Below are 27,156 nucleotides of genomic sequence, written 5' to 3'. Positions count from 1 at the left end.
TCTGACAGTCACACATTGACAACGATCACAATCAAAGTTTCTGACAGTCACACATGAACAATTACGAGCGAAGCTCCATACAGTATACCCAATAACAATCGCGACTCCGCAACAACATAAACGATGTAACAACGCGAGTCATTAACACGGCAACCCACAGGACGTTAACGGAGCTCGAGACACTTGACAATGAATTAATCATTAAATGCCCCATCAAGATAACGATCCGATGCCGTAACCGCACACAAAAAAAAAGTTCCACAGCAACACACGAGCACAGACGCCGCGTTCATTCTACACTCACACAGCCAAAAAAACATGTACCACAGCCCAGCAAGCAAAAAAGAAACAACACGCAAACGCAATCCGGCATGCGTAAGATGGGTGAGATGTGTTTTTAGAGCCGGGTTCATTGTGTCACGACTCGCCTTAGAGGCTGTGAGGATGGCAGGGTGGAACTTGAAGAATCTTGGATGGTGAGCACGGTATCCTCTTGCGACAGGATGCCACCGAGACGGCCGAAGATCTCCCTCTGCAGGTGTTGAAAATGACGGGAACGGCGTTCCAACCCACCGCCAAGATGGCGGCCGCGCGTGCATGGTGTGCGCGCGAATTTCCAGCGCGAATTTCCCGCCCAGGCACCCGCAGCAACGGCGGCGTCCTCTCCCCTCTAGCTCCGGCGCTCTCTCTCTCTCTCGATGGCAACGAAGCAGCGACGTGATGTGCGTCCTGCTGCCCCACCTGCAGCGCCCTCTCCCTCCTTCACCGGGGCTGCAGACCCCGGGGCCGCCCGGAAGATGTTTTTTCCACCGTCCCCGTCGTGTGAAAGCATCCAAGTAAGTTATAGTAATCGTGCGCATATTATACTGACTAGGATAACACCTAACGTTAGCCACTTCTAACACCAAATGCAGTGGGTTCAATTTAGGCGCACACACTTCTTGGGAGGCAACACCCATTTATTAGAACAGTAAGTATTATAACACTGTACATTACACATAGGGTGGTGACCACCAACGTACTCTAGCTAACACACACTTCTCTAACTCTCAGCTACTCTAGCGTGACCCAGCCAGGTGGGCTACTGGCAGGTCCGCTGACTAGAGGCTTGACTCTTATTGGCGTCTTCACGATGCATCTTCATTCTTGGCATGGGCATCCTCGAACCTCGTGAGGAGGCTGCTTATATGGGCCACGGCTTGCCCGGGCCCCACCCCGGCTACGCCTCCCTTCGAGAACCCTCTCGAAGCCCCCCCCCCTGCTGTCCACGTGCCCCCCGAGGTGCCCCCTGGGCCCCCGGCCCCCCACTGGGATCCGGTCACGTGTCCAGCCGGGATCACAGAGCGTGCCACGACCTCACACCACCCCCGTGGTCTCCCGAGTCCAGAACCGGCCCTGACGTCATTCCCGCCTACAGCCGGGATGACGTCATGTGTGTGTGTAGACCCACGTGGTAGTGACGCTCCCGGCATAGTGACGTCACACGTGTGCGTGTACACAGTAGTGATGCTACAATCACGACATATGTCATGCGATCAGGAGAAAAGTGAGCGTATTCACAAGAGCACAACTCTAAAAAGCTGCAGCAGTCCAGCGATCGTCAAATGCGATTGAAGCAAGAGCATAGTACGTATATCACCCTATTCAGTCTTCGAGATTGCAGTGGTATGATACAGTAAATACAGTAACTGTTTACAGTCGGATATTTGTTTTGTCTGCTTGCATGTTTATTGGTCAATTTCCGAGTATTTTTTGAAACACAAAAAAAATCCACACACCAAAAAAAATGCCATACAAAAATTTCCCAACATTTTTTCGATTTTAAATAACTACGTGAAAATCGGGCGTACCCTTCCCCATTAAGCCACCGGATAATCTACTGAAGTTGGGAGTCTGGGCTGGAAATGGTTTATGACCTCTTGCATGTGTAACGGGTTCCGGAGACACTTGTAGAGGTAACTTCTTTGTTACAATCCAACACTCTAACTCTCCAACAGTCCTGGCTACGCTCTGGAACTCGCCCTCACAAGATCGTAGAGTCGGGAGTTCCAGAGTCCCACCACTGGCTCTCACAACATCCCAGGGTCCTCAGATGGCTGGTCTTGTGTCTTGGGTCTTGAGCTACGACTGGCCCTGATTGTCCAGGGAGCTCCCCTTTTATGCCTAGTCCAATGAGGGGTGGGGCCGTGTGCGCCACCAGACATCCCACAGAGCACACATAGCCCCCCCCCACCCCGTTGGCGGTGCCAAGAGGCTTAAGCGCCTGGGAACCCAACGCCTGGCGCCAAGAGGCTTAAGCGTCTGGACCCGCCTGGGAACCCAGCGCCTGGTGCAAAGAGGCTTAAGCGCCTGGCCCGCCCAGGGTCCCAGAGCCCCCAGCAGCCCCTCCCTTCTTATGTCACTACATTACCCCCCTCTACGTAGCCTCCAGCCGACCCGGCTGTCAAAAAAAAAATACAATTGTACAATAAATAATTTGTTAACCATCAGAATGAGTGTGTGACAAATCAAGAAAAAAAAATGAGAAGAAAGCGCCTCTCCCACTCTTGTGGTCACCGATGCAGAACAACACTGTATAAACACATATATGCAGGATGAACGGACGCCCCAATCGCCCACTATACACGATGGTAAGGTGAGTGGCATCGCGTTGGGACGAGAGTTCCTGGGCGGGGGTCATGAAAATCGTTTGAGTTTGGAGCGAGTCCGAGTGGCAGGTCCATCGGTCGCGACGGAGGCGGGAGGGGACCGACGACCCGCTGTTGCGCTTGTGTCCTGGGTCGCTGATCCCGCGGGCAAGCTTGTTCCCGCTGGGTCGGCCGTAGCGGGTTTCATTCCCAAGGCACCTGAGGGCGGGACAGCGGGACCTGCCCGAGAGTTAGAAGCAACATCATCGCGGCGCGGCTCGTCAGACATGTCGCGCTCTCGGCCCCGAAGAAGTGAAGGAGGTGTGTAGGGTTGAATGTAAGGTTTTAGACGTGACGGGTGCACGAACCAACGTCGCTTGCCATGCTGGATCCTGACACACTGCGGGCGGAGAACGCGAATAATAACAACCGAGCCTCTCCAAGGCTTAAGCAGTTTTGAGGAAGTAGCCAATGGTACCTGCGGGTAGTGGAGCCCGGCGCAGTCCCCTTCTACCCAAACGTGGCGGGACGTGCGGAGATTCTGCAACCGCTCGTTGGCAAGCTGACGGGCTTCTGAGTTATTTTGAGCAGCCTCCCGGGCATCCACGAGACGACGCACATTAGCACGGATGTGGTCGGCAATCTTAGCCTTAGGTGCGGGCTGTTTAATGCGCAATTGTACGTCGATTGGGGGGCAAACCTCCCTACCATACATAAGATAGAGCTTCGAGTACCCCGTGGCAGCATGGGGCGCCATTCTATAGGCGGCCAAGACACCAGGTATGTGGAGATCCCAATCAGTCTGTGACTCAGACACCTGGTTGCTTAGCATGGAGGTAAGTGTCCTATGTAATCGCTCGACCATACCGTCAGTCTGGGGGTGATATGGCGAGGTGCGAATTTTGTGTGTCCCTAGCAGGTTGCACACATCCCGCAACAGGGTGGAAGAGAAATGTTTCCCTTGGTCGGTCAGCAGGCGTTCGGGAGCACCCTTATCCAGGACGTAGCCTTGGAAAAAGGCCTCTGTAATGGCTGCTGCAGACTGGTTGGGGAGTGGCCAGGCCATGGCCCATTGGGTAAAATATTCGACCCCAACCAAAAGGTATTTACTACCCCGAGGAGTTTCGGGAAATGGACCCAAAATATCCAATGCGACGATCTCATTGACCCGGGAAACCTTAATGGATTGGAGCGGCGGGCAGGACGGCCTAGCAGGTGGTTTCCGCCGTGCACATTCTGTGCAACCTTGCACAAGGTCAGCCACATCGTTTGCCATGCCCGGCCAGAAAAATTCCAATTGGATTTTAGCTAGTGTTTTCTGAACACCCAAGTGCAAGAGGCGACTGTGGATTTCCCACACAAGTCGCCCCCGCAGGGAGGTGGGCACCACCAACGTGTGGGATTGGGACCCCCCATCCCAATGCATGAGGACGCCTTCCCGGATGACATATAATACGGGGCCCCCCTGCCCACTTTTGCGGTTTGAATTTGAGGTTAGCCGCCTGCATTTTAAGGAAAACTGCCTTCAATCGCGTGAGGTGTTCATCAAAAGTTTTGCTGAACACGATTACATCGTCGAGGTAGATTAGGCAAGAATCCCACTGGAGCCCAGCGAGGACCAGCTCCATCAGGCGCTGGAACGTCGCCGGGGCCGAGTGAAGACCCATGGGAAGTCTGTTGAATTGGAACAGTCCCTGCGGCGTGCGAAAGGCCGTTTTTGGTTTGGATGCATCATCAAGGGGTAGCTGCCAAAACCCCGAGGGGAGATCCAAGGTGGAGAAGTAGTGCGCACCTGCTAAGGCATCGAGCGACTCGTCCATCCTGGGAAGTGGGTAGGCGTCGGCCACAGAAATCTTATTAAGTTTCCTGAAGTCAACACAAAAGCGGAGGCTCCCGTTGTGCTTCTTAACAAGAACGAATGGCGCCTCCCATGGGCTATTTGATGGCGCAATGACATCGGCCGCCAACATATCGTTGACGGCCACCCGTACATGTTCCTTTTCGGTCGGGCTCAACCGGAATGGGTTTTGACGAATTGGAGCGGCATCACCCGTGTCGATGTGGTGGCTTAGCAATTTAGTGCAGCCAATGTTGAATTTGCTTTGACTGAAAACGTCGGCGAAATCGCTCAGCAGCGTGCGTAATTTAGCATGCTGTAATGGTGACAAATCGGCAGAAGTGGAGCAAAGCACGTCGAGCCATCCTGTGTCAGGACCTGGCTTGGCAACGGATGAGGACTCGCCCCCTACGTGACCCACGATCACATCTTCTGGAGGGGTTGGCGTCGCGTGAGCAAGCACCATTCCGTGACAGATAACGGCCATTTCCAATCCCGCGTTAAGGACCTGGATAAAGGGGTCGTGGTCGCTTCGCACGAGCGTTTGTGCACACACGAGGTACGACACCCGCTCAGCTGAACGCGAAGGCCCGATCACAGCACCCCCCATGAACGCGTCGTAGTCAAGGGGTTTACGAAACCGGAGGGGAACTAACATCTGAGAGCCGGGAGGAATGTGAATTGTGCAGGCCGCCAACGCCTGCACCGTCGTAGATGCGGAGTGCAACCGAGTGGGTGTGGGCAGGAAGGCCATGCGTCGGCCAGAGGGGAGCTCAATACACCCTTTGTTAATGAGAATTTTAATGGCCATCTTTCCCAAGAAATCTGTTCCGAGGAGGCACGGAATGGCGAGGGTTGATGAGACCAAAATGGGCCCAACTAATTGGACGTCAGCAATGCAGATCTGAGCATTGATCCGTCCGGTGATGCCCAACGAACCCCCATTTGCGGCATAGCATGGCGCATCAACTGGCTGCAAGGGATGGCATGTATCGGGCAGAATGTTATAAATTATGTCTGAAATGATGGTCGCCGACGCACCCGTATCGATCAACATACGAACATCAACGCCCTCGATGGAACCCACTACGGCAGAGGACCCTGCCGCCGCAGCAACGACCCTATGGGCCAACTCGGACCATTGACCTGGTCCGAGCGCCCGGTTGCTCAATGATGGGCCCGAATCCCCCTCCTCCGAAGCATGACCCCCCTGTGTGGTGTGCAGGTGCATGCTTGTTGTAAGTGGGGGCCGAGAGTGCGAGGTGTCGTGACTCGCCTGGGTATGCCGAGGATACGGTGGTGGCCGAGGCGCCGGAGGTCCTGAAGTCCGGCGTCGGGGGACCCGGCAGCCGGACGCCACATGGCCCCGAAGGCCACAGTTGTGGCAGACGATGGACGCCCTGTCCTGGCGCGAGATTGGCCGGTCCCGCTGGTGGTGATCTCGCTGGGATCGCCAGTTGGACGATCCGCGATTTTCTGTTGCCGCGAAGGCCTGATGAGGCCCCGAATGCACGTCATAGGCTTGTGCATCAGGTGGGCCTGCGCAGGCGGCGATGGTCGTGTCCTCATCGCAATGTAGGTGTGCTTGGATGCACCTGGCAGCACTTAGCGACGTGAAGTCGTCGTCGTCGTCGGCTGTCTGCATGGCAACTCGAAGCTGGCGGGCCAAGCTCATGAGCTTCTGCAGCACGAGTGACTACACAGCGTTTTCATCCATGCGAGGGTAGGCAACCCGCGCCATGGCCAGCAGCGCGCTGCGGTACCCCATCGCCGACTCGGAGGCCTTCTTCCTCCTCGCATCGAAGCGGTGACGTGCTTCGGACGGGGGTCCATAAATCATCCGCATCTGATGAAGGGCATCCGTGAGCGTGGCACGTTTCGCCCGTGGCACCGCAAGGAGTGCTGCGAGGGAGTCGTCGTCGAGCATGGCCGGGAGGCCCTGGAGCGCTTCATACTCCGACCAGCTGGACGTCTCTATAAGAGAGACGAACCGGCGTTCGAACGCTGCCCACTCACTTCCCTCTGAAGAAAATGCCTTGAGGTCCGGCAGGCGTTGCTGGATGTGAGCCTCGCGCTCGTTGCCTGGCAACCCGGCTGAAGCTGGCTTCGCGTTCGCAGCGCTGTCACTCGGCGGTGAGGGACACAGCGCTGATGACGCGGCGTTGCTAGGTTGCAGACAGCTGTCACCCGGCGGTGAGGGACACAGCGCTGATGACGCGGCGTTGCTAGGTTGCAGACAGCTGTCACCCGGCGGTGAGGGACGCAGCGCTGATGACGCGGCGTTGTTTGGTTGCAAACAGCTGTCACCTGGCGGTGAGGGATGCAGCGCTGATGACGCGGCATCGTTTGGTTGGCCCACGCTGGGCCCGGAAGTCACGTCACTCCCAGCGGTCATTGCTCACCCGGCAGAAGTGACGACACACCCGGATGTATTTGCGGCGGGAACAGCTGCCATACTTGTGTTGGAGCCGGCGGAATGGCGCGGCCGCTGCGCCACCTCTCTCCCTCCTGTCTCCGCCTGTGAGCGACGCAAGTCGTCCAGGATGGAGACGGTGGCGTGGAGCAGCTCAGTGAGGCGAAGCAACGTTTCCCCCATTGCTCCTCCCGACGCTGGAGGAGGATCGGCAGGTGTGGTGGACGGCTGCTCAGCCCGAGTTGGCTGCCCCGTCGCTGCTTGCTCCTCGACATCGCCGTCAGGACTGAAGGTACGTGGCTTACTTCTTGTCTCCATTGCCACTTCTGACGCCAAATGTAACGGATTCCGGAGACACTTGTAGAGGTAACTTCTTTATTACAATCCAACACTCCAACTCTCCAACAGTCCTGACACTCCTGATACTCTGTTACAGCCTAGGTACACAGCCTAGGTACACAGCCTAGATACTCTACTCTGGCTACGCTCTGGAACTCGCCCTCACAAGGTCGTAGAGTCGGGAGTTCCAGAGTCCCACCACTGGCTCTCACAACATCCCAGGGTCCTCAGATGGCTGGTCTGTCTTGTGTCTTGGGTCTTGAGCTACGACTGGCCCTGATTGTCCAGGGAGCTCCCCTTTTATGCCTAGTCCAACGAGGGGTGGGGCCGTGTGCGCCACCAGACATCCCACAGAGCACACACAGGCCCCCCCCCCCCCCCCCGTTGGCGGCGCCAAGATGCTTAAGCGCCTGGGAACCCAACGCCTGGCGCCAAGAGGCTTAAGCGCCTAGCCCGCCCAGGGTCCCAGAGCCCCCAGCAGCCCCTCCCTTCTTATGTCACTACACATGCAAACGGGAGGGTGATGTCTTTCAAAAGCTTGCGGATGATATAATATCCCCACTCTCAATTTCAGAGACTTTCAGATTAGACATGCCATAAATACATCCCTCGTTAAGAAGCTTGGGGCTTTAGTTTATCCAATCATTGACCGATTTTAAGCACCAAAGGGTTAAATTGACATGTTTGTGCCCCATGAGATTATACCGCAGAGATATGGACAGATCTGGCGAGCCCCAAGAGTTGCTCCAAGAGCTCTCACTTAAGACTCTCTAAGTTTAAATTCACACACCAGCATACCTGACGAATGAGGAAAAATTTATTCATGGAGGTCTCACCAGGCTGCCCAAGGTGCCCTGGTCACGGTACAAACATATCCCCAGGCCTTCTGGCTCTGCCTAGATTTTGCAAAACTCCATGAGATGACAAGCTTTTTGTTAATGATCTATGTGGCAAACATCTCCTCGTCCGTAGGAGACTCTTTGGGGGTATAAACGTGGCACGGTAACGAGACCTCAACATTACCTGCTCCAGACTTTCACATCATAGCACGAAAGACTACATTTGTCAACTGGAAGAATCACACGCCCCACTTATGAAAATAACTCCTTGCACATGCAGTCTCTCCAGTGTTACCGCTTGTTCAAAGTGGAGAGACCAAGTACTATGAAAGCACTTGGAAATGGCAACATCACCACTCGCACTTTCCTGTTTTTTCACCAGCCAAGCCCAGGCCTCCCAGCATACTGGAGCTGGCTTCTTTGAATTGAATCCAGGCCCGTTTTTCCTCTGTGGCGGCTGTGGCAAGAACGTCTGGGGCCAATTTGCACAAGCATGGGATTTGGTGTATTCATGCGATTTGAACTATATACTTTGTATAGTGTAATTTATGTACCTTCAAGATACTATGCACTCCCATAGCTTGTATTGTTGGTTGTTGTAACTTTGACATGCATCCAATGGACAGATTCTGAGCTCACATCCCGAGGATGACTAAACACGTTCCTTCCGAGTGTGCAGGTAGGAGTTTGGTTGGACAGAGCATTCGTGCGATCCGTGTCACGCGGCGCAAGCGGCGTTGGGCGGCGCGTCACGCGGTGCCGAGCCCGCCCGAAGCACTCTATGAAATACAAATCGAGGGCGTGGCTATGCAAGACAGATCACCAATCCCTGGTGGGAAGTGTGGAACTGTTGTTCCTACCGGTAATATTTTGATTTAAGGCTGTGGGCACTCTGGAAATAAATTTCCACATGTAAAACTCCAACCAGCTTAAGTACAGTATTAAATGCGCCTATTTTTTTTGCACGGTTGTTGCACATTATCCGTCATTGTAATGTACCAACAATGCCCAATTCCTGCCACGGTTAAAAACTTCTGGGGCCATTTTTATGGAAGATTAAAGTGACATAGGAATAGATTTCTTACTTGAAATTGTTCAACTGCTCCATTGTACATGGACAACAACGACTGCCAGCTTGGACAATTGGGAAGGTTTAAAAAACCCATTTGCCATTATTAGGTACATCCTACTAGTCCTGGCACGCATGAATTGGAGACCACAATTGTTTCATGCTCACCCTCATGAAGTGGGCTATGGTGTAGTTACACAAAGTGCTCGAAACGCCAAGCAACGACTCCACAAGACAAGTAGTAATGCACCAGAGTTTTATTTATCACAACTTAGGCAAAGCAACGTAAGATCAGAAGCTCGTTTCCAATCCCTTTGAAGGAGTCGTGTGACGCCTCTTCGAAACAAACAAAGCCACCGTGGCGCTTGCTGCGACAGCCATCACCAGCGCAGCCACTGCCAGACCAAGGACGGGAGCAGCACCTGTAAAACAACAATTGAGAGAAAGGGCTGGTGAGTAACTGCGGAGCCATAAAGCTAGGGTTTCCACATGCTGGAAGTTGTGGGGGCATTTGACCTATCCAAGTATTTGGTCAAGGTGTGAAAGACGTACTGTTCAAATTTGTCACTCACCAAGGTTTGCCATTTAACACTGGTGGATGGCTTTAGTGCAGCACGTCACACATGTTATTAAAAAATAATCACAAATATCATTAGGTATGTTAAACAAATTGAGATTTTAAACATATTTACATCTGACGACCAAAGCACATTTAAGAAGGATCATGGCAATATTTGTTGGTCATACCTTTTAGGGCACTGCTGTAATATCCGTGTTTTGTACCTTTTCAACTTGTTATTGGGGAAGGGGGTTGTAGTTGGATGTCATAGGCCCTTTCAAAGGAGTAAGAAACCAGACTTCCATAAACAAATTGCTTCCTCCCCAAACTGCAAAAAGTTCCGTATAGAGATTAAGTATTACAGACTGCCAATTCATGAGAGGTCAACCTTAAAGCGTCATTGCCTCATGGATGTCCTGGTTTTAAATTAGGTCTGCATTAACCGCACGTACTTTTGGTGAACATGCTTCTTTTATATAGGTATCATTTTTGAAACGGATTGGTCTACATCAGACAACCTTCTTTATGGGCTAGTCCGAATCAAACCAGAAAACGCGAAAAGGCAAACAGTACAACGACAATCCATGCATCAGAGCATTTATATCCCTGGGCGAGCAGATACATCATGGGACCTTTTTGCCAGTATCAAAGTATGAGAAATAGCTTTTAACCGAGACTGGAAAAAATGTGCCATGAAAGAATCTGGTAGCTTTACCTTTGGATGCAGATGTAGAAACCCGTGGCTGCTGCTGTTTTGCAGGGCTGCTTGGCTCAGCACCATCTGAGAAGGGCTTGGCAATCACGATGGGGCCCAGCATCACATCTTCCACCGCATACGACGGTCCTGAGTGAGAGGACCACATTTGTAATGCAGCGAATGCCCAGGCTTAAGCCCACACACACCTGATGATGATTGCTTGTGTTGAAATCCAAACGTCATGATAATTTTTGTATTTTCCTTCTACGTGACTTTACCGAAAAAACCAAGAATATGAATCCCTGCAGTCACAAAAGCTTTAAATCGAAATTATTTCTATTTAGTTTACTTGGCACATTACTTATTTCAATCGCGATGCCTCCATTCCTGAGTGCCACATACCTAACACCATTATTTAGGCAAGGCTTACCATAGTGAATGTCGCAGTTTGGCTTTTCTGACACTTTCCAAGAACGTAACTGCCTTGATATTCAAGGGTTTTCTGTACAAGACTAAATGGCTGAATACGACGGTTGTACTCACCAGTCACTGCTGCCACATCCCTGCGCCTTCTTCCACTGGGGCACGTGGACTCGCAGCAGCTGCACACCGAGTCAGAGCCATCAGCAGAGACCCACCTGCATTGCACACAAACGCCGTCTGTAGTTACACAGGCAATGCTTACTCGTATCCGTTCACATTTGAGCAAAGTGCCGATTGAGCACCCGTTCAGGGAAAGCAACGTACAGCGATGTACCATTTGGCCAGCACCACGGTCGACCACAGCGATGGCGACAATACCACTCGATGGGAGCAGTGGCCAGGAATACAATTCTGGGCGTAGTTGTGTTTAACTGTATGACGGCACCCGACCTGTAGAGTCAGAGCATTATAGGAAAGTACTTGTAGCATGAAGGGAAAGTCTGTGACCAGGACCTCTTCCAAGGTTGTTACACACCAGCCCTGGTGATCAGCTTGAGGAAAAAAAAAAAAAAAATCTACGAAGGCGAGGCTCGGTTGATGCGCCGACATTAGCCACGAGTGAGATTTGAACTCTGGCTACGAGGCTGAGATTTTTCAAAAGGAGCTCAAACGAATGACAGACGTCGTTTGCAGGCCGCTACACTTGTTGCTAAACGCAAGACAAGTGCAGGCTATGACCAATAATCACCTGAATACATCTAAACAAGAAAAGACCCGTGAGACTGCACAGGAAATGTTGTAATACCAGTTGCAGCTAGAAACCAAAGTCAGGTCTCAGGGATATTAGTTAAGCACACAGGCATGCAATAATGTAGCCAACATGCAAGGCATGGATTGAGCTATTGGATGGAAGACACTGAAAAACAAATTGCTGAGCAATACAAGGAAGCAGACCAACCTGTATGCAGCCGAGGGGCTGTAGGTGCAAGCTTTATTGACAGCCGTTGGAGATGTAGCAACATCTGCAACCTTCAGCTGGCAGAAGACGAAAACCTGGACCGAGAAGAGGAAGATGGTTATTACTCAACCACACTGCCTACCACGTGGCTAAAAGGTGGTTTCTGTAGAAGCCTGCATGACAGTAGATCACCTGATCGCCACTGTTGGTCAACGTCGCAAGGAAGCGGAAGGAATCTATGAAGAAGCGAAGGACGTTGTCACTTTGCCGGAGCAGGAAGCCAGAAGTGAGGTGAGCATCATACGAGACTTTGCCATCCACCAGACACCTGCACAGGCACCGTAGATGTACGACACGTGGCTTTACATAGGGCAGGCCAGCAGAAAGCCAGCGCTAGGGGATGTAGTACTCCTCTTCCACTGTATAATACGGCACAGAGGGTGCGCCAAGCCCACCTCTCAAGGGGCTCCCCTCCAACTCGCAAACCAAATCAGTCACCAATGACGCACATTGACCACATCTCTCATCAGTAATGTACCGACACACACCACATGATAAAAATCATTAACCATACACCTGGTCAGGCTTAACCATCAGAGCAAGATTCAGCGGCATTCCAAGGTCAGGCTCTGTTATATACTCAAGCAGTGGAATGTCACCTTTAAGACAAGGAGCATAAACATGCATTAGGTGGGATTAAGAGAGAAATCTCACCCAGCGTTAGAAATTATCTGGTAGCTGAGGGGAGAGTTCCTGTCCGGAACCGGTGTTGCAAAGCAGCTGACCACGAAGACCCGGAGTGGAACGTGGTTCAGTGTCTGCACGCTCGCCTCGATATGCAGAGTCTGGCCCAGCTGGTATACGGTGGAAGGTCGCGCCACACTCCAGTCGTCTTCATAAAAGAAAACACAATTAGACATCTTCAAAACACAATTGCCAAGACCGAGTGCAGACTAAAAGCGCAGCCAGGAAAGTGCTTGCTCACGCCACTGCTTGTGGAAGAAAACCAGATAAATCATGGGACCTCCTTTGCCAGTACCAAAATGAGAATAGGTTTCCCTTTTTTCTGGCAACAGGTGTTAAGATGTTAAAACAGCAAACTGAAACGTTTTACAAATCAATCATATCTGCATTAACCACAACATTTGTGGTCAGACTGCAAATAAAACAGGACCCTGCTGGGTGGGCTGGTAGGAACGAATAACCAAAGAATATAAACATAATGTATTATTACACTTGTTTAGCCAGGAAAGCCCCACCGAGTCTAAAGGTTTTTGTGGGGTCCTGGCAAGTGTTTGCAGTAGGGGGCGATGTTGCTACACCTAATCGGACATCGGACGGACGGACGGACTAATCTATTGGAGGCTGGTTCACTTCGTTCCTACCAGTAAAACTGATAATATATCTTTGAAACGCATTTGGTGGAAACCAGACACAGTCTTTTGTCTCGACAGAAAGCCGTCTGGTGTGGACCAATCGGTTTCAAAGACAATGCATATATTATCAGTTGTTTTGTTTGCATTCTGACCACAATTAGTGGTTAATGTAGACACGATTCCTTGTAAAAAAAAGGTCTGTTTGGTGTTTTAACATCCAAACAGCACAGTTTGTGCCAGAAAAAAAGGGGTAAACCTATTTTTAACCTCAGATAAAGTTTAGGGACCTCAGGCATATATCTGGCCTATTATTCAATACCAAGCACACATATTGAAGGGTTTATAGTCTAAATTGCCATCCTGGTAGTAGCCATGTGCATAATAGGCAATCAACGTCCTCACATCACCACTGACCGGTCATGAGCCTCAGCGTGAAGCTCAGCTGCTGCTGCATAACCTTGGCGCTGCTGAAGGGGATCCATGTGGGTTTGATGGCATCGCTGGACACGTTCCCCTTCCTGCAGTCAGGAAGAGATCAGGCACACAGTCTCTACAAAGAGCAGAGGTGGGTGATGCTCAACTGCACCAATTAGTGCCCAGATTATTATTGCAATGTCGTTAACATCTTACAACGAATAGACAAGCGAAGAGATACAGAATCATATTTTCAGAGTATATTTAACATCGCAACTTGCAAGACTTTTATCCGACGAGGGCCAAATAAGAGAAAGTAGAAGAATTGGGGGAATGGAGTATAATTAAGGGGACCGTGGTTCACACAGTATGCAATGCATGCACTACTTCAGACACTTGCAAGGCTGGATGTTCGAGACAGGCCACGACAGGCGTTTGATGTGAACCCATCAGTAAAGTTGACACTAAAAACCCCCACGACAGACAGCACAGGGAGACTTTCCATCGGTGGATTAACTCGCTGACATTGGCTTTATTGCAATTCAGGCCTCGCAAAGCTAAAGCACACGAAACGGCACGTAATTTTTAAAGACAGTGGTAGAATTGTAAACAGTTTAGCTGGACTTCTAAATTAAGCAAATGTCAACCAGAGACTGCTGGTGAACTCGCCTGGGATAGCGGCAAACGACCGGCACGGCGACGTAGTTTGTGCGGATAATGCCCGTGTTGGACGTGGGGCGGTAGTAGAGGTAGTTCTCGTAAGACAGCAGCTCTGCACTCATCTAAGAAGGGAGGAAGACGTGGGGTTTATTACTTATTGCAATACTAGCGGAATAAAAAAAAAAGCTCAAACACCTTGGTGAAAGACCCAATGCAGCAGTTCCTTGGTTTATATAATTCACCTTGTTCATGTCCACCATAAAAAACACACCCACACCAACCATGGCAGATGCAGATTCCAAATGTATTTTGGAAGATTAAAAACGCTATAATGTACGACTGGTCAACCAGAACAGACCTTAACATAATAATGCAATGACCGATCTACAAATACTAAGGGGACTTCAAAGCGATAAACCCCGCTGTTATTGAAGAAGTCTGGCTTGACTCGAATGCGGAATTGTAATTCTTCTGCATCTATACTCGGCAAAAACATAAAGCAGTTGGATTGCGCAGATTATGTTACAGCAGCATTAGCAGCCAGTTACCTGGAGGCTGCTGCCACAGCTTTCCAGTGCGTAGAGGAAGGTCACCGTCCCAGCAAGGGCGTCGCTCCCAGTGACGGGGCAGGCTGGCACTCCCAGGGACAGGTCACTCGCCTGGGCCAGGTGACCCGTGCCGAACAGGTCCCTGCTCACGGTCAGCGTGAGCGTCGCCTCGTCACACACCACACTCACCGTGGCGGAGGTGGCCACTGCAGCTGGCGGTGCCGCACGGGACGAGACGCGAGAGTTGCCCAAAGTGACACAGGTGGTCAGTGAAGCAGTAGAAAGTGTCAGAGCCTCGAGTCAATCATCCACACGGAGCTGCTAATGCAAGAGTTCGAATTACCCAGTAGCACCTCAATAAATGTATTACACGCGTTACGACAGGTTAAGAATACGTTTTGGTAATCCACTACTGGATCAAGTCTCGCACATTGCGGTCGTCAGTTTGACCATACAGATCAGTACGGGCTGAATTATGGCAATGCCCCAGGTCTAGACACTTGTCGCCAATGTTAACATTACCAGGACGCAAATTCGTGTTCAGGTATATAGAACAGTGAATTAACCACCACGCCACACTACCAAACCCATCGTTAGTACGGGTATATTATGATGCTCACATTAGTAAACACGGCAGTTGCATTGACCGACAAATAAACAGGTTTGTAAAAGCATCTTTCGACCAAACTCCACTCACCAGAGGCAAGACATAACAACCCCAAGACCGAAAACAAAGCCCTCGTGATCTCCATCGCAAGGACAACAAAAAACCGAGACTTAGCACGGCACCAGCAGAGCAAACGCAGCTACTGTCCCGACTCGGGGCTTTTATCTGCGCGCGGCCTCATTCAGTTTCAGTAATTAACCAATTAACTCCTCCTACGTACGTGCCGCGTGATTTGCGGTGCAGCTCCTATCCATGCACGTGCGCCGAGATCGAGCAAACCTCTACTGATGAGACAATGAGTGAGTGGATCTGCTCTGATAAAATCTCGCTGATTAGACAATGCGTGGGTGGATCTGATCCAATCTGGATCGGGATCGCTGAGGGCTCTCCATATAAAAGGGGTCCATGGCCTAAGGGAAGCGATGCAGCCGATGATTTGTGTTACGATGGCGGCTCTGCGAGTTCTTCTGCTGCTCCTGACCAGGTGAGGAGGCGGAGGGGCGTGCTGAGTGGTGTTCAGGGATGTTCCTCAACAGCTCTGGATAATGAAGTCTTGTGTACGTTTGTAAGAGAGGGCGTTTCCATATCGCTTTGGGTGACTGACCTGCATGGAGAAATGCATTGAGATAAAAATGTGGAAATGCGGTCCTGAAATGTCTCGCTCGCCCCATTGTGGGTGGTGGGGTTCCAAAGGTGGCTTGGCGTGGCGCTGTTTACACCAATTCCTTCGTGCACCGTGCTGGCCTTGAATAGGCCCTTCCTAAAATCGCTACAGGGCAAATTATTTTTTTGTAGGGGGGGGCGGGGGGGGGTGCGGTGTTTGCCTCTCTCTCATCCCCCTGCGTTCTCTCGTCTTGGCGGTCACGTGTCTCGTACTTCCCGCAGCTTCCTCTGCCTGGGCTCCGTCCACGCGAGGCTTCGACAGTCGCTGGGACCGCGGACGCTGGGGGAGCCGAGAGGTAGGGGGCGCTGCTGCTGCTGTCGCCACATGCAAACCACATCGCGCATTCTCTCACTACCGCTATCGTGTGTCTGGACACCGCCATGCACAAGACTATAATGGCGGCGTCTCTCGGTGAACTGGAAAAGCGTTACCGGCGACACGAGATGCCAACAAGAGCGCTGCCTGGACGAGGTGGAGGGGGGGGGTGAATTTGTTGTGCGCCTGCCGCCGGAGTGGTTACGTGACGCGACGTGATGGCTGCGGTTGGGCATAGGCCGTCATGTAGGTAATTAATAATCCTCCAGCGCATGGAAAAGGGGGCGTTTGGGGACATTAACTCTCCCTTGCACGTTCCTTTTTACGATAATAACGCTTTCGAAAAATATGGCTGGTGACTGATGGCACGGCCCTTGCAACTTTACTTAAAATGGTGAATTGTACAACATTTGACTGCGCAGGACTATACGTAACACTCGCGTGCAAAATCATCATGACCTTGTTCCTTTCCATTATAGTAACAAGGAACTGTGCACTCGCGTTGATAATTTGCATATCAGGCTCTACCTTGGCAACTTTCTACTACAATTTCAAGAGTATAATGCAGGGGTCTACAACCAAAATATAATGTTTCAACCAACGGCTTCGAAGCTGCAGGCTGACGATCCCTGGTGTGAGGTTCATACTGTCTAGTCGTGCACGTGCCTTTTGACTTTGCGCCAAATAAAAACAAAGCAACACCTTACAGACTTGTGTGCACAGTAAAGTAAAGGGACTGCGCCCACCCACCAACCGTCGCGGGCTGTTTTTTAATTGCTCCGTAAGGTGTAGTTGATGTTGACGTTTCAACTTCTGAACTGCCTCCCCCAGGTCTGCTGAAGCAATGCATCTCCTCTACCCTGGGTTTTTCTGTGGGATGGAGCAGCTCCTCTCACAGTGACTACCGTGTCTTTGTACGGAGTGAGTCGACGAGCTTTCAATTAAATCATGATGACATAATTGACATCTTGATCCATTGTATGATTGAATATATGAAGCCACTCCAAGGATACAATCAAATTGATACGGGGCTGAGATTCTCTGGTCAATTGTTTGGTCACAACTGCTTCGTTTTCGATTCGCTTTGACCTCGCAATTTCTCATATTCGGTGTCTATTTTTGGTTCGTGTTGTGAAATGTAATTCGCATGAACGATGGAAATTTTAAGAATCTGGAATTCAAAGCGTAATAATGTGTTTGCATCATGGTTCATTTCAACTAGTCTAATACATCGGACGACGACGAGAATCAAATGTTATTCTTCCATAGGATAATTGTTTACTAGACGGGTGAATCCCTTATTAATCGATACCACCTCTTGCTTGCCTGCCCAATGGGCGCTCTCCCTTTCATTGGAACATTTCATGCAAGGTCGTGACTTCCGTTGTAAACTGAACCTGGTGACTCCTGTCAGACATGGATTCTCTCCTCGCATTGTCTGCATTTCCCACGAGTCCTCCGTTGACGACTTGGGAGATCTTGTCGCTAAATCCGACACGCTGCCTTATTTACTAGCAACTATTAGACGAGGTCGTTGTGCAGGTTTGGGAGTGCCGTAATTCCAACAGTGCATTGAGGATCCTGTGTCCTAGAGACGTTCCTGGTTCTGTGGAGATTTCCTATTCGCGTTCACACTAACGCCATACTTTGTTGTTTCTCTCGCTTGCAGTGACGCTGCCCACATGAACTTGTGGTGCGCAATCCATCCAGATGCAAGTTTTTCTAACTTTGTTCTTGATGTCTCCAGCGGTGCAGAATGAGGCCGTGGATGTGGAGTCTGTGCAGGGGGACTGCGGCTTCTCCATCGCGAGGGACGGTGCTGCGCTCCACTTCAACGCTGCTGGTGATGCCTGCCACGTGCGCGTGGAGGTGAACACGAGGAGACCGTTGTGACTTGCGTCGATGCTAAGTACCCGCTAGGACTGCTGTGGTAGTAGCAAAATTGATGTTCGCAATCCATAACCGGTCTGCTATCACATGCCACCGATGTCTGGCCATAATGAAATTGGATTTTGTCTACTGGTATTTTCCCCTCCGCATTTGTTTAGCTCGTGCATTTGATTTTTATAGCAATTTCAAAGATTGATTTTTTTTTTTTCATGGCGTCCACTCTGAAATTTGTTTTCAGATGAGTTTCATTGCCCTTTCTATGTATGCCTACAAGATATGGTTATTTCGATCATGCCTAGGTGGTAGCGATTATGTTTCTAGTTTTATACAGCAGCTCTTTCTCTTGATCGGTATCCCTGTACAATCGATGCAATGCTCATTCAATATGTCTTGTTATCAAGATCTTGCCATCCTTGTCTTTTTAAATCCTTTATTAAGTTCGCTTCCTTGCTTACGACCGTGCAAATCTTTCGGTCGTTTTTTAACCCACCTCCCGTGATCCAATCAAGCTGACATTTTTGCACACAGACTCGTTGTGCGTGACAATTAATTTTCTTGAATTTTTTTCCAAAATTGTATACTTTAAGATACAATTTTTGAATATTTAATTATCAATTTCTTAATTCTGGCACACTCATCTGACCCATAGGTGGCAGCCATCTCAAGCCAGAGGACGAGAGGACTCTAGCCGCCACGCATGTAAAGGATTTAGAGTGAAAAACTTTGTTTTTACGGGTTAATTTTTTTATCAGTTTACCTTGGTTTGCACTTGCCATTTGTGCTCTTGTTCATTGTAGTATGCCATGTTGCTACATTACTCTTTAAACCAATCCTAAGTATCCTTTATTGCCCATGGCCTTGCCTCATTGCATTGCTTTCTCGTCTTTAGTCTGTCTCGTCAGTCTTATCTCCAGCATAATTGTTCTCTTGCGGTACTTAACGGTAAAGGATTTGCCATCTAGACGTCCATTTCACCAAAGTGGCCACCTTAAAGGTAATGTGTGAACGGTTAACTCTTACATCACCAAACTTACACGGCAAAACAAGCTTTCAGTTTGTGTATTTCACGCCTGCCAATGGATGCAGCTTTCACAATACTATTCAATGCAAAGAAGGGAATCGGAGCAGTTTGATGCTTGGTATAGAATAAACGGCACTTGCTACAGAAGGTCACTATCCAAGCTGACCTCTAAGAAACCAACGTAGATGTCACAAAATATTGCACACAGGACTTGGACATGTATGAGCTACAACGGCAAAATGTAAGTGGCAGACCTAACCAACATACGAGCTTTGTGCCAGAAATATATGCACTACTTGAGGTTGTTTGCACAAGACATAAAAGTTTTGTGAAGGGTGGTAATTTGTGAGTGCTATGTGTTTGTGGGAAGCATAATGGAGGTTTTGTGGCAAGGTCAATATGGAAACTGTATTACACACGGAGCAGCGCAGCATCCGTTTGAACAATGACAGGGGTTTACCTGGGAAAGTGACTTTGGACCCAGGAATGCAACCCCCACGTGCGGTCTACCTGCCTTAATTTGGGTGATAGGTGGTGGCGGGTTTCCCATTTGACAGCTTTACTTGTCATTAGCCTGGCCTCGCCCAACAATGTCGAATGCACGAAATTTGCTGATTTGTGTAAGCCTTCCTGGAGCACTGGCCCCGAGTCCGATTTTGAGGTCTGCTTATTTCACCAGGACGGCAGGAGGAAGATCCAGGTGGAGCTGCAGGAGATGCGGCAGGGGCTCAATGGGCTCTTCTGGGCTTTCACCATCGACTGCCCTGAGAACCTAAGATCAGCGAGGGCTGGAGGTGAGTACCATTGATTTGACTCTGCTAATCGGACCCACAGACTGCACTACCTGTGACTTGGTGCTATAGAATAGGTCTGCTGGCTTAACTGCTTTTCATGCCCTTGGCATTTACTGGACAAACTTGCAGCTTGAATCCTTTTCCGATGCACTTTCCCCCCCAATGGCTGATTGCAATAGTTGCACCATATAAACGCGTTTTCCTAATGCACTGCTGGTTGGTGATGCCCTGGGTCGTGAGGGTTCATTTGACCATGCTTCACCGCGCTGCTCCTTGTTGGCCGCGGTTCGGTGGCACTAACCTTCAATGCAACAAATTGTGCTGCACTGTCAGAGCCTTTTACAGCCAGTGAGCAACGTGTTTGCCCATTTTTGCTGTAAACTCAACCCTGCTCTGCTTCTGAGATTGCGTGCATTGCTCGGGTGATTTGGTCATGTGCCAAGTAACACTCATTCACTTACTTGACACGTGGCTCAAACGATGCCGTTTTATTTTAAGTACGTGTGGGGTTTTGTACGATGACCTGTTGTGCTCCTGCTGCTGTTAGAGATCGCCACGTGCTCTGGTCAGAGCAGGAACTTCCCATGCAACTCTGTGCAGAGTGTCCCGAGCGCGGACGTCTGTGCACAGAGTGGCTGCTGCTACGACCCCACTCTACGCCGCTGCTTCTACAGTGAAGCTGGTACGTAGCTGACTCAAAACAGAGGTTCCATAATTCACTACCTAAACTAGGCTCTTGCTTTGAGGTTCTTTGTTGGCACGGTAGCATCCTGCTGTGCTGGTTCCCTGAACTTGTTCCATCACCACGGGCTACATGGGGCATCTTTCGCGATTCCGCGAACTCTCCATTACCCTCCCCGCCATTCTCCACCCAGTGTGCACCACAGATGGGCGCTTTGTGGTGCCCGTGTCTCGGAACCTAACGTCTCCACCGCTGGACCTGAGCACTGTGCACCTGACTGGCGGTGGCGGTGCGCAGTGCAGCCCCGTGCTGGTGTCTGCAGACCTTGCAGTCTTTGACGTACCCATGGCAGCGTGTGGTGCCACTGTGCAGGTACTGGGCTCCTGGACTCTGCTTTGCCCTGCCCACATCCTGATGGTTGTTGTTTGGCCTTGTTGAACTGCTGCATCGGGACCCTTCCTGATGCACAACTCATTGATGTGCAGAGCACAATCATGCACGAGTTGATAAAGAACAGGGTCATTTTATGATTGAGTGTCAAATGAATCGAGTGCCAAAGCAGAATTTGGGGGGATCCAGTGGAGTGGGCAGGAGCTCGTGTACGAGTTGATGTTGGTCTCCGAGCGGGAGCTCTGCATTGATGGAAGCGTCGCCATCACCAAGTCGTCCACATACAAGTAAGCACTGCAAGTGCTGTGCTCATGAGGGTCAAGCATAAGTCTTGCAGAGGAGACCCACCCCCATAAATGTCCACTGTCCCTGCGACCATAAATATTTGCAGAACCGTGACCAATCTGCTTCCTTATTCAACCATTTATTCATTAAATTGGGACATTCAACGCACAAGGGCGCCTTTTCCTCGTCACAGGATCTTTAACATCTTGAAGTAGTAGGAATATAGCTTGTGGCTAATGTAAACACGGTATTAACCAAGGTGGTCCCTACACTGGTACGTCTGCAAAACACCCTATCGGTCCGCTGTGTCGCTCCTGCAATCTCTTGCTGCCGTGAGGGACGTTGTGCATGCCTTTGGCTGGTGGTGTCTGTTTACCAGGATGGTTCTTCAATGCCGCTTCCTTGGAAGTGGAGACCTGCAGCTTGGAGTGCAGGTGAGCACTCTTCCACCGCCACCTCCAGCCACGGCCACTGGGCCCCTCTCCCTGCTGCTCCAGGTCTTCACTGGTGAGTACTCCTCTCTCCGACACCCTTTGCACCTGAGTGGACAAATGTCACCTTGAACACGGGTTGTGATGTCGCTCTACCCAGGGAAAACTTGGGTCTGTATTAGCTCTGACTCGAAGCCAGCTGAAAGTCGTGCTTTTTTTAGCCATTGCTCAGCTAGTAGCTCAACCCTGGTTTAATTTCCACTGCATGCGATTTTTGAATGCATTAATCGGCACAGCTGCTGGACTTGAACTGCAAACGAACGTTGCGCTAGGCTGTGCTGCCAGTATTGTGAACCTGCCAACAGATTGATAATTATCCATTAATGAACTAAAACGACTTGCACATTCTCCATGGTAGCACGTGTAACTTAAAATGCTAACTTCTGCTGTGGTTTTGAATCTAGCAACGACCAGCTGAAACCATGGTAGTGTGGGGCCGACATTGAAAGGGATGACAATGCCCTTAATTCCCATGGCTCTACCAAATGAATCTTTTTGCACAACCCATCAACCAAAACGGTCTCCTTGAGGGCATTGTTTAAAGGCAAATTTGACTGGCTTTCTTAGCCTCTTGTCAGGTCACCTTTGCTTGAACGAATGGTGGTCAATAGCTTCATTCGTTATCAATTGACTAGAGTTTGGCCAACTGTTAGCACCTGATTCCTACCCCTCGGTGTGATACCGTGCCCGTTGCAGCATCTACAGACATTTAGCGATGCCGTTGTATACAGTATGTAGACAACCATGCAGAGGTGAGGGTGACTTCATTTATGAAAAATACAAAAAAGTTGCGATAATGGCCCTAGTTCTATTCAAAAGTAATGCGCACGTTTTAGAGACTTTGTGGTGCCTTGTCCAATGTGCTCTAAACAGGACCCTTACACCACTAATCCACATGCCTTGTGAACCATGTCTGCACGCTGCCAGACAACTCCTACACCACGCCGTACCAGCCCTGGCAGTACCCGCTGGTAACGCTGCTGGGAACGCCGCTCTACGTGCAGGCGTCACTGCTGCACCGCTCTGACCCCACACTGGTGCTCTTCCTGAAGGACTGCTGGGCCACGCCCACGGCAGATGCCACCGACCCCACGCAGTGGAAGCTTGTGGTGGATGGGTGAGGCTGGGCGGGGGGTAGTGCTCTTTAAACCCTCTCACGGCCACAGCAGGGCCTGCAGAGGCAACCTGGTTCGAGGCATTGGTTGTCTTTTTTTTCCCCACGTAAACAGTTGTGCTAATTACGTCGCCTTTCAATGACAACAGTTCATGTAATAGTGACTGAGCACTGGCGTCGCTTAAGCAAGATTGCAGTGCCATCCAAAATATCAATGGCCACAACGCTCCTTGGGTTGTTCTGGATGTTAACACAGCCACCCTCTGCCTCCCAGAGCTGGTGGTTTGGACAAGGCCGACTATATTCAGTGATGGTTGCATTGCACAGATGCACTGCATATTGGCAATTGGGCTTGCCTTGCTGGTCGTGAACATGTCTTGACTAAAGTTGGCCTTCATCCTTGCATGCATATTGCAATAAAGATGCGTGCATTCAATCCGATACCTGACACTTGCTTTGAATTGAAGGTTAACGGCACTTTTACCTGTGCAGCTGCCCCGTGCAGTCTCCTTGTTGCAGTGTGTCCTTCCCTGGTGTCGCTGACCTGCCACTGCCTTCTCACTACAAGCGTCTGGCACTCCAGGCCTTCGCCTTCATGAACTCTGACCGCAGCACCACCCGTGACCTCGTGAGTGCCCGCTTTTTTCCGCCATTAAAAACCAGGTCACCATGGAGGGATGATGTTTACGGTGTACAACTGGGGAGAGCAAAAGTACTACCTAAAAACATCGGGAAACTTTACTTACCGGAGCGATGCATTCTGTCTGCCACAGGTTTACTTGCACTGCTCTATCGTGGTGTGCGACAGCTCCAGCCCCAACTTCCTCACCGAGTGCAATCGGCAGTGTGGACAGACCAGGCGCTACCGTGAGCACCACCGCGCCTTCTATTGAATATCTCGCACTTGTATACCCAGAACAGCCTCGCAGAGTAACGATTTGTCCAGATGACAACGGGGTTTTAATGTTGGTGGTCATGTTGCTATGTTATAATTTCTATTTAGAGCACATTTGCTGTGACTTTGCAGACTGGTTTTTAACAAACTGTGACATGCCAAAATTACCTACTCGTTCGATTTTCTAGGGAACTTGACCTGCAGCATATAATGTCCTTTCGTATGGACCAGTAGTCATCAACCGATTTCTGTTGTTCCAGAGCGCAACACCATCTCTGACGCTTCCAGCGTGGTAGGAAAGCACGTGGTGTCGCTGCAGGGCCCCGTGCTCTTTGAAGAAGCACCTGTTAACGACGCGGCTCTGTTGCTGGAGGCTCCCTCTTCGTCGTGGGCCTCGGCTGGGACCCTGTCCATTCTCCTCGTCATTGCCACAGCCGTAATTGCGCTCCTGTCTGCTGCCATTGCCGTCAGAAGGCGCAGGAGCCGGGCTGTGGCGCTCGACGGAAGTAGCTATTGATGACTACTTGTGATTGCTGGAACTTGCATGTCTTGCTGACCATTGACAAAAATAAAATTCTTAAATTTGCTACTGCTGTCCTGACCTTTGACGAGGTGTGTGCAATATGTAGGCAGTATTAGTGCTGCATTTGTTCACGTTTCTTCCCCAAGGCAAGTCACTCGATAGCAGTAATTTGTATCAAGGTTTAGGCCATTGGCTTCTTCAAACAATAGCACCTTGCCATGCTTAAAGAATCTGAATCCAGATTTTATTTAAGCTTTTTTCCCTAAAACAAGCAAACGGTGTACATGTACCAGGAACATTTCCCATCACACAATAGCAAACTTTCAAAGGTACATCAAGAATGTGGGGCACAGGGGGAGAAACGGAATACTGAAGGTTAACTTGCTTAAAGTAAAGGTTTGGTTGTGACATTACAAAGCATCTGTCCACTTTGTCAAAGTGCTCTTTCCCCTGGAAAGGAACCACAACGCTGTTGTGGCTTGACTAGACATTTTTTGTGGCCTTGTGCACGAGTGGCTTGGTGCTTCAGACCCCTGGGTTCTGATGCAGTGACGACGCGTCCATCTCTAGCTACATTTGGGTGATTACTGGAGACACTCTGCCTCAACTCTGTTCCTAAATGGATAACTGCTTGGGCATGGCCACCACATGCTGATAGCCAGGAATTTCCTGTCTCCAACCTGCATGAACTCTGGGACCTGTGTTTAAACATCTGCCTGGAAAATCCGGCTGTTGGGAAGACCGTTTGCATCACACATGGGCTGGAAATCATTGACTCCCTCCCTGAACATGGGCCTCCCTTCTACCGGAAAAGTAAACTTGAACAGTGTTCTAGATTTGAAGGAAAGCCACCCACACATTCTTACTTAACCTGATTCCCACCACCACCCGGCTCAAGAGTTCTCTCGTCAAAACTATACCACAGAGCTCATGGCATTTCTGACCAACACCCCCTGGCCAGTGACTTAAAACAAGTACATCGGACCCTCAAGATGAATGGATACACTGACCGCAATATCCGCCAAGCTGTTTCTCCCACCATCCAAACAACCACTTGAAAATCCGATCAAAACTTTCACGTTGCTGTAGATGGCAGGCGTGACCAAAAAGATCTCCAAAATTCTAAACAAACCTAATATCCAAGTCTGATACAGTACATAAAATCCGTGATCTAATCCCATCTATAAAATATGTCATTCCTGACTTGCAATACCCTGGAGTCTATAAACTGAGTTGCAGCTGTGGTGATTGTTACATTGGTGAAACTAAACGTCATGTCTCCGCGAGCACAAGTCAGATATGAAACACGGCAAAATTGAGTCTTCCGCCGTTCATTGCTACAACGCTGTGGGCTCATGATATTGTCTTTTCCGAGACCAAGGTACTCTGCAAACATTCTGGCTATCATCAAAGGTTTGTACACGAAGCCATCCAGATATACAAACAGACAACTTCAACCGTGATGATGGGTACAAACTGAGCAATCATTGGAAAGATGTTATTAACCATGTAAAAAAATTAACTACACATATTTGGACCATTTTATTTGACAGGTACTATTCTACTTTACCGAGTGTTGACATCCCCAGCGTTTAACAGTACTGCTTATTAAATCCTTTATATTAAGTTCACTTGCTTGCTTAGGACCGTGCAAATATTTCGGTCGTTTTTTAACCCACTTCCCGTGATCCAATCGAGCTGACATTTTCCACACAAACTCGTTGTGCGTGACAATTAATGTTCGTGAAATTTTTTTCCCAAAATTTTACACTTCATAGGACAAAAATATTATATTTAATTACCAATTGCTTAATGCTGCCATGCAATCATCTGACCCATAGGTGGCAGCCATCTCAAGCCAGAGGACGAGAGGACTAGCCGCCCCGCATATAAAGGATTTATAGTGAAAAACTTTGTTTTTACGGGTTATACTTGTTAAATCCTTTATATTAAGTTCGCTTGCTTGCTTAGGACCATGCAAATCTTTCGGTCGTTTTTTAACCCACTTCCCGTGATCCAATCGAGATGACATTTTGCACACATCCTCGTTGTGCGTGACAATGCATTTTCGTGAAAAAAATGTTTCCAAAATTTTACACTGTTTAGGGAAAAAAACTTAAATATTTAATTACCAATTGTTTAATGCTGCCAGACAATCATCTGACCCATAGGTGGCAGCCATCTCAAGCCAGAGGACGAGAGGACTCTAGCCGCCCCAATGCCACGCATATAAAGGATTTGAAGTGAAAAACTTTGTTTTTACGGGTTTACTTGTGTAGTGAGTTCCAGGGAGACTGACGACGGAGTGGAGGCACACTCTTTTATTAACTCAAGGACAGATACAATAGTTGAAGGGGTAATGGCCCCTTCACCCGTTCTAGATGGAAAACCACCCCTAGCACTAATTCCCCTGTCCTGTTCCCAGTCCTCCTCTAATAGTGCTACGGGAGGCTGTCTGATCCGGCCCTGGTACGCACGGATCCCGGCACCCAGCTAAGCCGGCCTTGCCCTTACAAGAGCAGAGGTCCGGAAGCTTTTGGGCCGCGCCGCTGGCTTACCCAGCTCGGCCCTGACAAGGGCAGCGAGACAGGGGAGTCCCAGGGCCTATTCTGCCGGTCTTCAGACTTCACTGGTAAGCTTCTTCTAAAACTGGCCACGAGCTCTCT

The 27,156-nt window shown here is 49.8% G+C and overlaps 2 protein-coding genes across 2 annotated transcripts; one reads left to right on the top strand and one right to left on the bottom strand.

Annotated features, from left to right (window-relative positions):
• Positions 1 to 9,415: 9,415 nt before the first annotated feature.
• Positions 9,416 to 15,511, bottom strand: LOC144953070 (zona pellucida sperm-binding protein 3-like). The gene is made up of 10 exons (XM_078883588.1): positions 15,457 to 15,511; positions 14,760 to 14,971; positions 14,217 to 14,333; positions 13,552 to 13,651; positions 12,476 to 12,653; positions 11,954 to 12,089; positions 11,762 to 11,856; positions 10,924 to 11,018; positions 10,399 to 10,527; positions 9,416 to 9,546 (listed from the first exon to the last, which is right to left on the bottom strand). Exons 1-10 carry the CDS (start codon positions 15,509 to 15,511, stop codon positions 9,416 to 9,418), a joined length of 1,248 nt encoding a protein of 415 aa, XP_078739714.1.
• A 350-nt stretch (positions 15,512 to 15,861) lies between these two features.
• On the top strand, positions 15,862 to 24,484 carry LOC144953191 (zona pellucida sperm-binding protein 4-like). Its single transcript, XM_078883750.1, has 13 exons — positions 15,862 to 15,910; positions 16,312 to 16,385; positions 17,237 to 17,326; positions 18,153 to 18,274; positions 19,996 to 20,110; positions 20,658 to 20,792; positions 20,986 to 21,164; positions 21,372 to 21,469; positions 21,847 to 21,974; positions 22,886 to 23,075; positions 23,565 to 23,700; positions 23,846 to 23,939; positions 24,228 to 24,484. Exons 1-13 carry the CDS (start codon positions 15,873 to 15,875, stop codon positions 24,482 to 24,484), a joined length of 1,656 nt encoding a protein of 551 aa, XP_078739876.1. The 5' UTR covers positions 15,862 to 15,872.
• The last annotated feature ends 2,672 nt before the right edge of the window (positions 24,485 to 27,156 follow it).

Source organism: Lampetra fluviatilis, chromosome 72 (assembly GCF_964198595.1).
Source record: "Lampetra fluviatilis chromosome 72, kcLamFluv1.1, whole genome shotgun sequence".
Classification (NCBI taxonomy): domain Eukaryota; kingdom Metazoa; phylum Chordata; class Hyperoartia; order Petromyzontiformes; family Petromyzontidae; genus Lampetra; species Lampetra fluviatilis.
This window is presented reverse-complemented; position numbering and strand designations above follow the sequence as displayed.

Coding starts and splice junctions, on each gene's coding strand:
- LOC144953070 (XM_078883588.1), bottom strand. CDS start 15,511: ATGGAGATCACGAGGGCTTTGTTTTCGGTCTTGGGGTTGTTATGTCTT. Junction 11,857..11,953: donor TGACCAACAGTGGCGATCAG/GTGATCTACTGT, acceptor TTCTCGGTCCAG/GTTTTCGTCTTCTGCCAGCT. Junction 10,528..10,923: donor GGATGTGGCAGCAGTGACTG/GTGAGTACAACC, acceptor CCTCTCACTCAG/GACCGTCGTATGCGGTGGAA.
- LOC144953191 (XM_078883750.1), top strand. CDS start 15,873: ATGGCGGCTCTGCGAGTTCTTCTGCTGCTCCTGACCAG. Junction 23,076..23,564: donor TGGAAGCTTGTGGTGGATGG/GTGAGGCTGGGC, acceptor TTACCTGTGCAG/CTGCCCCGTGCAGTCTCCTT. Junction 23,940..24,227: donor TGGACAGACCAGGCGCTACC/GTGAGCACCACC, acceptor CTGTTGTTCCAG/AGCGCAACACCATCTCTGAC.